The sequence below is a fragment of the Heloderma suspectum genome, chromosome 3, assembly GCF_057233095.1.
Source record: "Heloderma suspectum isolate Gila_16-S chromosome 3, 16-S_ref, whole genome shotgun sequence".
Lineage (NCBI taxonomy): Eukaryota > Metazoa > Chordata > Lepidosauria > Squamata > Helodermatidae > Heloderma > Heloderma suspectum.
This window is the reverse complement of record NC_139460.1, coordinates 141,352,217-141,364,854: the sequence shown is the minus strand read 5'-3', so window position 1 is coordinate 141,364,854 and position 12,638 is coordinate 141,352,217. Positions and strand designations below refer to the sequence as shown.

General features: G+C 40.0%; 1 protein-coding gene across 7 annotated transcripts in view; it reads left to right on the top strand.

Moving 5' to 3' along the window:
- RBM26 (RNA binding motif protein 26) overlaps nt 1-12,638 on the top strand; it is an 82,455-nt gene that overhangs the window by 38,400 nt on the left and 31,417 nt on the right. For 4 of the 7 annotated variants that reach the window (XM_084844721.1, XM_084844719.1, XM_084844720.1 and 1 more), the window contains 3 exons: nt 2,031-2,102; nt 5,350-5,478; nt 10,832-10,906. In XM_084844721.1, coding sequence (XP_084700847.1) covers nt 2,031-2,102; nt 5,350-5,478; nt 10,832-10,906 — 276 coding nt within the window. The remainder of the gene's footprint in view (nt 1-2,030; nt 2,103-5,349; nt 5,479-10,831; nt 10,907-12,638) is intronic. The other 3 variants (XM_084844725.1, XM_084844724.1, XM_084844723.1) reach the window with 1 other exon arrangement.

The following is a 12,638-nucleotide window of genomic DNA, read 5'->3' as shown; positions in this document are numbered from 1 at the left end:
CAAAATATCTTCAGGGCACCAGGTTGCTTACTGTACATTATTCCAAAGGCTGCTTCTTCATGCTATGGGCTTTTAATTGCTCCAGCACTTACTTGTAAGGAATTAAGGACTTCTGGAAAAGTATCTTGGGGGATCCACAACCCTCTTCCCTTTCTGGGTTGCCTAAGAAAGGGTGGCAGTTTTAAAAGTAATTTGACGTGGTTTGTGGCTGTTGGTAGCTGGAAAGGAGAGTAATTGCTTCTTACAGCTGGTCATTTTGTACGTACAAGCCCTTGAGCCTATCTTACATTATAGATCAGGGTGCTTAACCTCTTTCAGCCCAAAGGTTGAATTCCATTTTGGGGGCCACATTCCAGTGGTGGACAGGGGGAAAGGGTTGGGCCAAAAATACCAGCATACTTTAGCTTTAAAGTTCTTACTGTCAGTAACTGAGCCTTGGGAGAGACATTTAAACCTTTTTAGAATGGGAAAAAACTGCACAAATGCCAGGAAATCACAAAACAGTTGGTGGCTCAGGGAAAGGGAGTGGGGTTAGGGGAAGGCGATGGGGCCATCTAGGAAACCCGAGAGGGCCGGATGGGGACCCTGGGCCTGAGGTTCTGCGCCCCTGTTGTTGATGGAGAGGAGCCACCATATTTAAATAAGTGACTGGTGTGACTTGCAAAGTAAATTGCAAGGTTGCCTTAAACTATTTGTATACATTAAATGCATCTAATGGAAAAGTGTTTTGGACTGAGATGTTTTTCTAGAGTTGAAATTTTTGAAGTATTGTGTGCAGTAGCACAGTAAATTGAATATTCAGATGTACCTTCCCCCATGGGTTGACTGTCCTGTGTTCTTGTCTGTTATGTAGTGCTGGATCACTTTAGACTAGGTTTTTTGTTGCTTGGCAAGGGTAGGAAATTATGTCAAGATCCTGATTGACCATAGGGTCTTAACCTTTCCCCATCCTTATAGCCACCTTCCAGGGACAGGTGAGAGGAGAGGGTTGGAACATTAGCGATCTTGTGTGCTCTTTGTCACAACTGGCACTTTTACATTGGGCAAGGCCTTGGGCCTAGATGGGGTAAGAGAGTTTGGGACATTTGTGTACTTTAAATGGGTGGCTTCCTTAAGATACCTTGGGGACATGTTATACTCCAAGCCATCATCTAACTGGGAAAAGATAAGACATTCTTCTGTGTGCAGTAGTCAACAGCCTGCATTGACCTCTGTTTTATGCCATTTTCCTTCTCTTTTCTACTTAGCAGATGGGGCTGGCAGTTTCTTCTCCCTTGTTGCCAAATCATATGATTGTATGGTTTAAACTTGTCCGCAGCCTATTTTCATCCCAAAGACAGCCACTGCATGTTGGGCATGGGTGGCACAGAGCTTGAACCTAAGTGCAGAAGCGGTATGGCCTCTGTCAGAAGGGTGGGAGTTCATCAGTATCCTGCTGCATTCTTCTCCATCCTGGGCTCCCTCCAGCCCTTTTGCAAGTTGTGGGGCTTCTCTTCCTTGGCCTGCTGTTAACAATTATTTTAAAGCAAACTCTTCGTATGTCTGCCTCCCCTCAAGATCCTGCAAGACACCCAGCTCTTGCTGATAATGCAGAAAGGTGTGTTACCACGGTGATGTAATGACTATTCTCTATCTTGACCTCCTTGCTGCTACGATGGGCATTTGTCATGCCAGCAGGGGACCTCCTGAAACCTCCCACACCCAGCAAGGGAACAACTTCCTGACCATCGCAATAACAGCTAAACTGGGGCTTCTTGCAGTCCTATCCTGCACATGCTGCCTCTAATTTTCGCAAACTGCAGGAGGCTGTGCGAGTCCCATCCCTCCGCTCTGCCGACCAATCAGGGCAATTGTCCTCCTCTGTAGCATTTTAGTCATCCTAACTGTATTGTACTTACAGAACATCTAAAAATGCAAATACTTCAGAAAGACTGGCTTTGCATCGGTTCCTTTTAATGTGAAAAATGGCTGTGCCTGGTTTAAAAATACATTCGTACAAACACTTAAAGAAGTTCTCCTGTTTTTCCTAGAATGTAACAAAGCTATCTGTGAAGGACAGATTGGGGTTTGTACCTAAACCACCTATTCCGACTACAGAAAAGGTAGGAAAATAATAGTGCTTGCTCAGTGAGCTGTTGTGTCGCTGCAGAGTCATAAGCACACTTTTTACATGTTGTAGATGCAAAATGGCTGCATGCTGTTTTAAAATTGGTAATAAATGAATTGAACAACTAAAATGCAGTTGATAAAGTTAAAGTCTGCTGTGTTTGAGCAGGCATCTTCAGGAAACCTAAATTGTGGCCATTAGGGCAGGCATTTGTGTGACAGAGTTGTTAGCAAGGCTAGCTTGAGCTTGGGTGGAGTAGGGCCTGTGAACTGGCAGAATTATGATAAATTGACAAATGGCCTGTTTTGTGATGGTAGTGGTGGTGGTGATAAGCATTCCTTACTGAGATTTTGCCCCTTTGGAGGTCTAGGATACTCAGTGATAGTTGGACCGGCTGAGGTGTGCTGCTTTGTTCCAGAAAACCATGAATGCTCTTGGCAAGGGGTCAATTACTCTGCATTTTGCTTCTGGTGTTGCTCCAGTGCTTCTTTCATGGCCCCCTTAGATATGTGACTGCATCCAGTCCCATCTAGAATTATTTTGTTCTGCCTCATGAAACTACCTGATAGAAAGTGGAGATAGAAACTGATTACAGTGGGTACTGTATCTTAAACTGCTAATTCATCTATTGCAGAACTTTGATTGTGGGCTTAGGTTCTTTGGCTTATTGAATCAATATGAGTGAAGTGTTTTAGGGTCATTTTGGGTAGGATAAAAGTGTCCACATTCATATCCATTAGAATAAGTGTAGCAAAAAGGGTGGGGGAATTTTAACGGAGGTCTTTAATTGAGGCCTTAAATGTTTGTGAATACTCAAAATAGCTTTTGATAGCCTAGGATGCATTTCTTGTGGCTGTTAAGGGGTACCTTAACAAACTACAAAAACACTCCTCTCAACTCACAGCTTCAGTATATCAGCTCACATATAAAACCATTTGGCTTGCTTTTTTATACTTCCATATGTGATGGCGCAAACTACCAGATACAACTGGTTTTTGAATTATGGATCCTTTCATATGCAGCTTAGTGTGAGGCAAGGGTTAACTGTTTTTTCCTTTGCTGTTGAGGGGAGGTGGGGAGCAAGGACCGTGCTAGGCTTGTGAAATAGATGGATAGTGCTCTTTAAAGTCAAACTGCTGATTTTCAGCTGATTTTGAGTTAAAGCTGTTTATCTGTTGATTCTGTGCCAGGTATGTAAAAACAGTAGCCAGCACCTTTGGCTTCTCAGTATATGTTGCACATCAGAGTAGCCCACAGTAGGGAAGCTTGAGGAATTCAGGGGTCCACATGCCAGAGCGAACTCACCTGATCTGCAGCTACCTAAGTGATTTGTAGTTTGAAACATGGTCTCAAGAATCCACACCACTGTCAGATCCTATGAGGTGAACCAAGGGCTGCCTTTAAAATAATATTTTAATAGTTTTTTTCTCAACAGCTCAGACGTGATAACATACCATTCCTCATAGGGACATTGTCCTGGGGAAAAGGATGGCTGCTGTTATGTACCCATAGGGCCAGCCTTCTTTTTTTCTATAGTGTCCTTGTGAGAAATGCTATATCATCATGTACCATCCTTCCCATGCATTTTCGGTCCCATTTCAACCTGCATGGCAACTGCTGTGCTTTATAGCGGCTCCAAGTTGCTAGAAAACTTTACCTGCAGAAGCCCATTTGTCAGGCAAGCATGAAAGGGCTTTATCCTGTTGTCTACGGTTGCTCCGAAACCGTAGACTGTGCTCCCTCAAGAACTATGATTGGATCCCACTCTCTTGGCTTCTAGAAAGAGTGTGAAGACACTTCTTTTTAATTTAGCCTCTTATACTATATTTCTCCGACAGCAGTCCTCTGTCTAGCAAAGTTTCACTCTTGAAACAGAAAAGTTTAAAAACAGTTTGCAATGTGGAATGGAGAAATCTTCCATTTAAAGGGGGAAGAATAAAACTTCCACTTGACCGCTCTAAGCCTTGAGTGAGGGCCATTGTGGGGGAGGGGGGCACTTAGAGGCTAGTGATTGGGGGTGCAGGAGGTAATGTTTTTAAGCTTTTCTCTACTTGGAGCTTGCTTTCTGAGAGAAACATTAATCTCTGGGGAGCTTGTGTTTATCCATGAAAAACTTTCTAGCCTTACAGTAAATAGTTGGAAAAGAAGAGGTCTCCATTGGCTAAACTGCTATGATTACCTAAAGAGGTTTAGGCAAAAGAGTACTTGTTAAGTGTCTTGTTTGTACACTTAGCTTAAACTGAACAACATGTTCAGGTTAGAAAGTAACCTGTCCCTATGTCAGTTTTCCAGGTGACTTTGTAGAATTTTTACTTTCCCATGCTGCATGTGGCTTGGCTTTCTGGTTTAAGCTATCTCTTTTTGTTGTTTTTTGACCAAGCATATTCCGTATTGTAGATACGTGGTGCCTTCTAGGCATACAGTAGTGGCATTACCTTAGCTGGGGAATTGCGTGCTCTCTCTGCAGCCTGGGATGGCCCGCCCACATTTTCCTGGCCTCCCCCAGCTGATCAGCCATCAACTGGGGCAGGGATGATAGATTGCACCCCTCCCAGTGTTCTCCTTGCAGAAATTGCTTGGGGGAGGGGACTTTAAGCTCCCCCCCCCCCAAGATCTGGATTAGAATCGCTGGGGGTGACGTGGAGGCTTTAAACACCACCACCACCACCCCTCATGATCCCATGCCCTGATCTCAGTACGCAGGGATGGAGGTTTAAAGCTCTCCGTCCCTGCATACTGAAATGTGGAGGGTGGCAGATGGGGAGAGTGTGTGCATGCGTATGTGTACATGCACATGGCCCCCAACCCACTACTTAGCATTACACATGGCTCTTGGGGCCAAAAAGGTTGCCCATCCCTGGTCTAGATGGTTAGAAACACTTCAGCTAAAAAGCTCTGTGGCTTTCTAAATGATGCCATTTGCCAGTACTTAAAATATTCATACGAAGATAAGTGAGGGAATGGAAGATCCAAATCTCTGTAGCTGGCAGGTGATGTTGTATAGTCTGACCTTATTCACTGGCATAAAGATCATCTACAACCTGCATGTTGACACAGACTCATGTTAATAAATTCAGGTTCCCATTTCTTAGTTATAGTGTATGTAAAATGTTTTGGAAGACTGACTTTAGAGTCAGTATACATTTCCGTTTAACTTGTCATCTTGACTCTTTTACTTCAGATTTTTACATTATTGCTGTCCTCACAATCACAGCATAAAATAAAATGGTTTCCTTCTATAGGTGTTGTCTACTTCTACTGGCTTGACAAAAACAGTGTATAATCCAGCTGCTTTGAAGGCAGCTCAGAAAACGTTGCCTGTTGTTAACACTTCCGTGCTAGATTCTAGTGAAGCACAGAAGAAAAAACAGGTAAATTTAACTATGCTTCTTTTATAAAACAGCAATAGTTGAGTTAGAAAATTGCAACATCTAGTATATATTTGTTATAACTGCTTAAATTCCCAAAAGCCACTTACCTTGAGTTCTCTGGAATCTCTTGTGTTTAGTTTTAAAAATCATTTCACCAGCTGCAATTTGAGATGTTTTATTGATGTGCATTTGCAGCACAGACTAAACCTGAAACTGATTTCATGGATACATTTAGGAGGAGAAGTAATTTTCTCACTGTATCAGAGAGCGCAGGTTTTTACTTATGTACTATTGGAATAATTCTTCTGTCTTCTAGGTTATATGGCCCAGGCTGAAGACTTGTTGGATAGTACTTTGTTCATCTGTTTTTCTATGATTCACATAGAATTGTATTCACGGTTGTGGTTTTGGGTGAAGGATGCATTTCTTGATACAGCATAATGTTTCTTGCCATGATTGGGAGACAGGAGCACTTGCAGGTTTCTCTCTTCTGCCTTTTCCCATCTTGTATACAAATTCTCTTCCCTTTGATTTTTGGAGCCAGCTGTTTTTGCTAAGTATATTTATCTTCAAATCACACTTTGCAATTATGGTTAGAAGTGGTTTAGTGAAAACACTGGTGAGAATTTAATGCTGCACAAGTATTATGAAGCAAAGTGGATGGTTGGGAGTTATGTGCAGAAGGAGAGGAGGAGGGAGGGGGAAGTTCTACTATCGTGTCACTATGATTAAGGCCTCAGACTTGCCTCACTTCCAATATCAAGTAGTTATAATCCATGGCCGCAACTTTTTTTTACATATCTGGCCTTCTGAAATACTGTACCCTGCATTTCTACAGTCAGGAGACCACAGAGGGTACCCTCTAATAATATACAAAGACTGTATACTTTAAACGCATGAAGTTCCTTTCAGTGCCAATTACCACCAAGAAATACAACCATTTAAAATAGTTGTGCACTCAAGATGCAGTTTAATATTGCTTTATTTCTCTAAACATCTCAGGGCAGAACTTAGCAAACTTCCTTTGTGTCATGTCGCAGTAGTACATATTTAGTGCTGCTTTAGCTGCTGTGTAGGTTTTTGATGGTCTCTGCTTTTTTCATGACATGGTGGGTTTTTTTTTCTGATTTCTATTAATACGCTTCTTTGTTTTATATATTTGACCTTATCCCCTTCCTCCTTTATTTATCTCCCTCTTCTAAAGTTACAAAAATTCCTGAACTTTTCATCCTTTTCCTAGGAAAGATTCTCAGCCTTGAACTCTTGCTTTTTAAAAGTTTTTTGCATTTCCATATTATCCTTAGAGATGATAATATTTCCATGTCTACTTGATTTGGGTGAGGATGAAACACTGTTATACCAACATTTTCTGTTAAGGTTCTTTGTTAGTTTTACAACAGATTTGTGGTGAACCGATTGCATTCTTCATGGTATTCTTCTGAACTGTCTTTAGTAAATATGATTAAGTGATGGTGCTGTGTAATCTTATATTCGTATAAGAAGTTAGAAATGTTAGATTTTTTTATCCAAAGAAACATGGTTTATCAGGGTATAGTTAGAGGAAAGAGACTCGTTCTTGAAGTTTGCTAAGAGCAGGACCATTTCTTTTAGTGTTTGAGCAGGTGATGAGAATTTCAGATGAGGAATGTAGCTAGTAAGAAACAGGAGATGCAGCCTCTGTGGTTTATTCTCATGTCTAGTATCTTGTTATTGTGGTGAGCTTTTGCAATCGCGGCACAATAAAACTGTCATAGATCTTGATCTCCTTCATCCCTACAGCCAGAATCAAATGGGCAACATGTTCCCATTTTTGCTGACTACATCTAATTTATTTATTTATTTAGTACATTTCTAATCTGCCCAATAACTAATGTTCTGTGGCCAGATTACAACCAATGTAGGCTCCATGTTGATCCTTTCATTGGGGCTACTGTAGAAAAATATAGAGATACAAGAAAAGAAAAAGATCAGTGTTGCATATTACATAATTCCAGCTTACATTAGGTTTGCACTGGGTTACATTTAATTGTATACAAATATAGGAGATACTTCCTAAGAATTGAGCTTCTTTAATTCTAAGAAATTGATGGTGGGAATATTCCATATTTTTCAGTATTTTTGTCTGCATCTGTCAGTTCTAGAATTGATATTAAAAATTGGACAGAGATATAAAATTGTTTCATATTTTTTTTCCAAAAGATGAGCTTTCATGTTTTGATTGATATTGACAATGGTTATGTTGACCTCTTTCCTTTTCCTCTTGGTGCTACATATCTGCTGGTTTTATCTGTATGTGTAATAGCTAGCAGTAGAGAATACTTGCTATTCTGCATACACTGTTCTGCATTCAGGGAGGGCCGTAGCTCAGTGATAGAGCACATGCTTTGCATGCAGAAGAACCCAGGTTTGATCCCTAGTATCTCCAGGTAAGACAGGAAAATCTCCTGTCTCTAAACCTGGAGAGCTGCTGCCATTTAGTGTCGTCGGTACTGGACTAGATGGACCAACGGTCTGACTCAGTATAAAGCAGCTTTCTGTGTTCCTGTACTTCACATTTTACAATACAATGCTCATCAATACACTTGGAAAATTACGTTGACTTGGTTCGCACGATGGAGCAACCCGATTTGTTAACCATGGGTTGTTTGAGAGTATGCTGGCATGCTGGTTCGCATCCCCTTCTGGTGCACTCAACAGCTCAGGGATACCCTGTCCCTGGGTTGCTCTCCATGATGTGTGAACCGGGAACTCTGGGTTGTTGAGGGAGAAACTGCCCAGAATTGTTACCCATGGTTTGTTCTTTGGTTATAACTCTAGCTTGTTTTTCTCTCAAGAACCCAGATTTCTGGGTTCACGTGTCACAGAGAACAACCCAAGGACATGGCATCCCTGGGTTGTTTAGTGCACCAGAAGTGGGCAAGCATTCGGGAGCCAACACGCTCCCAAATAATCCACGGTTAACAAATTGTGCAAACTGAGTCTTTATAACTATTCTAGACTGTCAGTACATCTACATTATTTAAGGTGTGAGAATCTGGTACTTCACCCATAGCAGCTCTTGAACTATCTGGTTTACTCTCCAAGGATATTGATTTGGACTTGTATATGAACCTTTGCACTTCCCTTTTTGTAATGGATTATTTGGATCCATTTGCAAAGACCTTTCCCTTCAGATTTATGCCCAACTTTGTGTAGAAGATGCAGGATAGGGCTAATATGCACAATATAGCTCTAAAAAAATTGGGTAAAATCCAATGTAAGTTCTACTTAGAGCAGAACCATTGAAATGAGTAGGACTTAAATGAGTCAGGACTAACTTAAATCCCATTCATTTCAATGGGTCTACTCTAAGTAGGACTTGTGGTGGATTTTACCCATTGATGCCTTGTCCTTAAAATTATCTAGTACTTTCGAATACCTGTGGATCTGTTCTTAAAAAAAAAAAAAAAATGTGTGTGGGGACATTGTATACATCTGCCTTCAAAACACTAGTTTGATTCCTTACAAATGTAGTCTTTATATATTTACCAATTTAGACATTCACTGTAGAAAGTTAGCATGATATGTTTATCTCATTTCTCATAGCTGTTCAGATCAGATTTGTTTAAGCAATTAGCCATTATAACCGCAAACGAATAATCAGATAAAATAGCATTCAGTTAAAATAATTTGGTAGGGTCCTCTTATTTAATCACGTTTCTATTAGAATACAATTTAGATGTAAACAACATTGGCTTCCATTTGAAAAGGTCTGTTTTTAACAATCAAACTCATGAATGTACTAATAGACTTCTTTGATTACTCCCAGAGACCAAATACTCAGATCTCTTTGTCAGAGGGCAGTGATCCATATTAACCTATATTTGCTAGACTGTTGTTGGTCTGTTGTATTATATCTTGTTGTGTTTATTCATTGTTAACATCACTGGGGGAATGGGGGATAAGTTCCTTAGTATGCTTTTCATATCTTTGTCAGATAAAATTGCTACTTAGTTATAAGCAAGTGAGTTTGTAGTACTCTGATTTAAATGAGAATACAATATTTCGCTTTGAAGGGTTCTTATCTCCTTTTCCAAATATCTTTAGGGTATGTGACTTATCTGGCCTTAAGAGTCACGATGGTGCTGGTGGTTCAGTGTTCTATGTTGTTTTATAAGAGAAGTCTGTGAAAGTTATGGTGATATTTTTCCCTCATTCATACTTTTGAAAGTTTGGGGTGGGGGGTTCAGATGTACTTTATAGTTACAAAATTGAAGAACTGAACTGTCAGTGTTAACCTAGCCTGGCTCCAAAACAGAAATCTTCTTGTTAATAATTTTTTTAAAAATTTAAATATATGAATGCATCCAGTTACAACTATGATAAGCAAAGATTTATATTATTAACATAAAACAACTCAGTTTGCTATTCATTATTCAGAGTCAGTTAGGGGAAGTTAAACAAAGGAAGGGAAAAAGGATTTCAAAATTATTTACTGGAACAGTCTAAGAAAGCAGTCCAAATTTAATTGTGTTCTTGCTACATTTAATAATAATTTCTCTTGGGCTGCTAATACATATAAATTGGAAAGCCAATATTTTTGATGTGACATTAGCTTCCCAATATTTCAAGATAATTTTTAGCCACCGGAAAGTTCAGTTTAATCATCACATTTATATAACCTCTAGATTCAAAACCAGAGGAAATATTCTACAGACTCCTGGCTTAAACAGTACAGAATTAAGTTTCTCTTATTGTGCCAGGAGGGTGCTGCATCACAACAGTGAAGCATTGTACTGTAGATATTTTACTTTCCTCTGCTAGAGTCTTGTGGGTCCAATACAGCCTAAATTGATACAGTAATGAAATCTATCTAAAATGTAGGGCTAGCATTGGAAGATATCTTAAATTATTTTCTATTTGTTCATTTTGAATTGTCAAACCAGTGGCTATTTTTCTTCAGATAATTTGGAGATGGTACTAAATTACTGTGTTTTTGTTTAATGTGGTAATAGAATCTACACAGCATCCAGAGGAACAGATATAGCACAAGTATCTGGTCCAGAAATATTATCTGTTAAATGAAGTAACTGCATATACTGCAAATAGTGTCTTGGTTCAAGTTCATACATCTGTGCCAAGATGGTAAGAAAAGATACCATTCAGAGTGCTTGTGCCCCAGTTATCTGTTCTTTCCACAGTATTCGCTTATTCTCCATGCATATTGATGGATGCCCCAAATTGGCGAACACATGGGTAAATGAGTCAAAATTTTAACCTCGATGTTACTCAACAGCCATTTTAACAGCAAGAATAGTTGGAGGCACTCTAGTTTTTATAAGATATTGAGATGTTCATGTTTTTATGCTTCCAGGAGGCTCTAAGACTTCAGCAAGATGTGAGGAAGAAAAAGCAAGAGATCTTAGAAAAGCACATTGAAACACAAAAGGTAATGTAAATATTACTGAGATTGGATTACTACTGAAGAACAGTATTCAGATGTGATGTAAGACACAGCGCTAGTTAAATTCTGTATTGTAAAAGCAGCTATGTAGAGTTTCAGGTAAGACACAGACTTTCTTATGTTCCTGATAGTCATCAGGATCCAACTAAAGTTTGTAAAACTTGGGTTGTTGGTTTTTTTTCCTCTTGAGCTACCCAGTTGAATCTTTGCAACAAACTTTTTGATGTGGTAGAATAGGCAAGTAAAAGAAAAGGTGATGGTAGAAGTAGTGAGGGGGCAGGCTGTACCTCTGTGTCCTGGATATTGGTCAGTGTACCTCATCATAAGGAGGCTCACTAAATTTAGAGTTGTGTATAAACATCAGGCTGGATCCAGAGCTCTGTGTGTGGAGTTCTGCTCCTGGAACAGGGTTTATGGAGATCCAGAGTGGAAATCTGCTCTGGATGGTTTAGAGAACCTCCAGAATGTGTGATGTGGTGGCAGGGGGCGGGGGGCTACATGGGAAAGGTGGAATTGGCAAAACCCTCCTCCCTGAATGGAAAGACTCCTTCTGTGAATAGAAGGGCACCTTTTGTATCCAGTCCATAGAAAAATGATTCTAGATTCTCCCTTGAAGGAATTCGTGCTATTCTTAATAGTTTCTTCACTGGTCCTACTGTCATGCTAGTACTGTTCTGAGAATATTGATTTTATTAGAACAAACCAGTAGTAAATTGTCTCCCCAAGTTGGGTTATGGAGACAGGGTGCTACAAATTCAATTAAAACCCACAAAAGTCTTCCAAACTTTTTCATGTGCTGTCCTAGCCCTTCTTTTCCAGGTCTTCACTAAACAGAGGTTACAGTTTAAAAATTATATAGAAACTTTCCAAAAACAAATAGTCGGATATTCTGATGGGGAGTTCTCAGTCCCTGTTTTTGAGCACACTGAGATCAGTGGCAGTCCTGTGGTCCCTCCCAATGGAGGGATGTAAATGGTAGGGTCCCACAGGAATCTCTATCTCAGACCAAAGGTTTGCAACTTGTACATAAATGAACTGGAATTAACAGTGACCAGTAATGTGGCCAAGTTTGCTGATGACACCAATTTATTTAGGGTGATTAAAACAAAAAAGGACTGCAAAGCACTGCAAAAGGATCTCCAAACTGGGAGAATGGGCATCAAAATGGCAAATGCAGTTCAATGTAAGCAAGTGTAAGGTGATGCACATTGGAGAAAAAAATCCTAACTTTGCATATAAACTAATGGGATCTGAGCTAGCAGTGACTGACCAAGAAAGAGATCTTGGGGTGGTGGTGGCCAGTTCAATGCAAATGTCTCCTCAGTATGCAGCTGCTGTGAAAAAGGCAAATTGCATGTTAGGCATAATTGGGAAAGGACTCAAAAATAAAACTGCCAGTATCATACTGCTCTTACACAAATCTATGGTATGACCACACTTGGAATACTGTGTACAGTTCTGGTCACCGCATCTAAATAAGGATATTGTAGAATTGGAAAAATGCAGAAAAGAGCAAGTAAAGTTATCAAGGGGTTGGAGCAACTCCTCTATGAGGAAAGGTTACTACAACATCTGGGACTGTTTAGCTTAGAGAAATGGCTAGTGAGAGGAGACGTGATAGAGGTATTCAGAGTTTTTCATGGTGTGGAGAAAGTGGATAGAGAGACATGCATTGCTGCTAGGTTTTATTCTTGTTGTACTGTTAAATTGTGGTTTT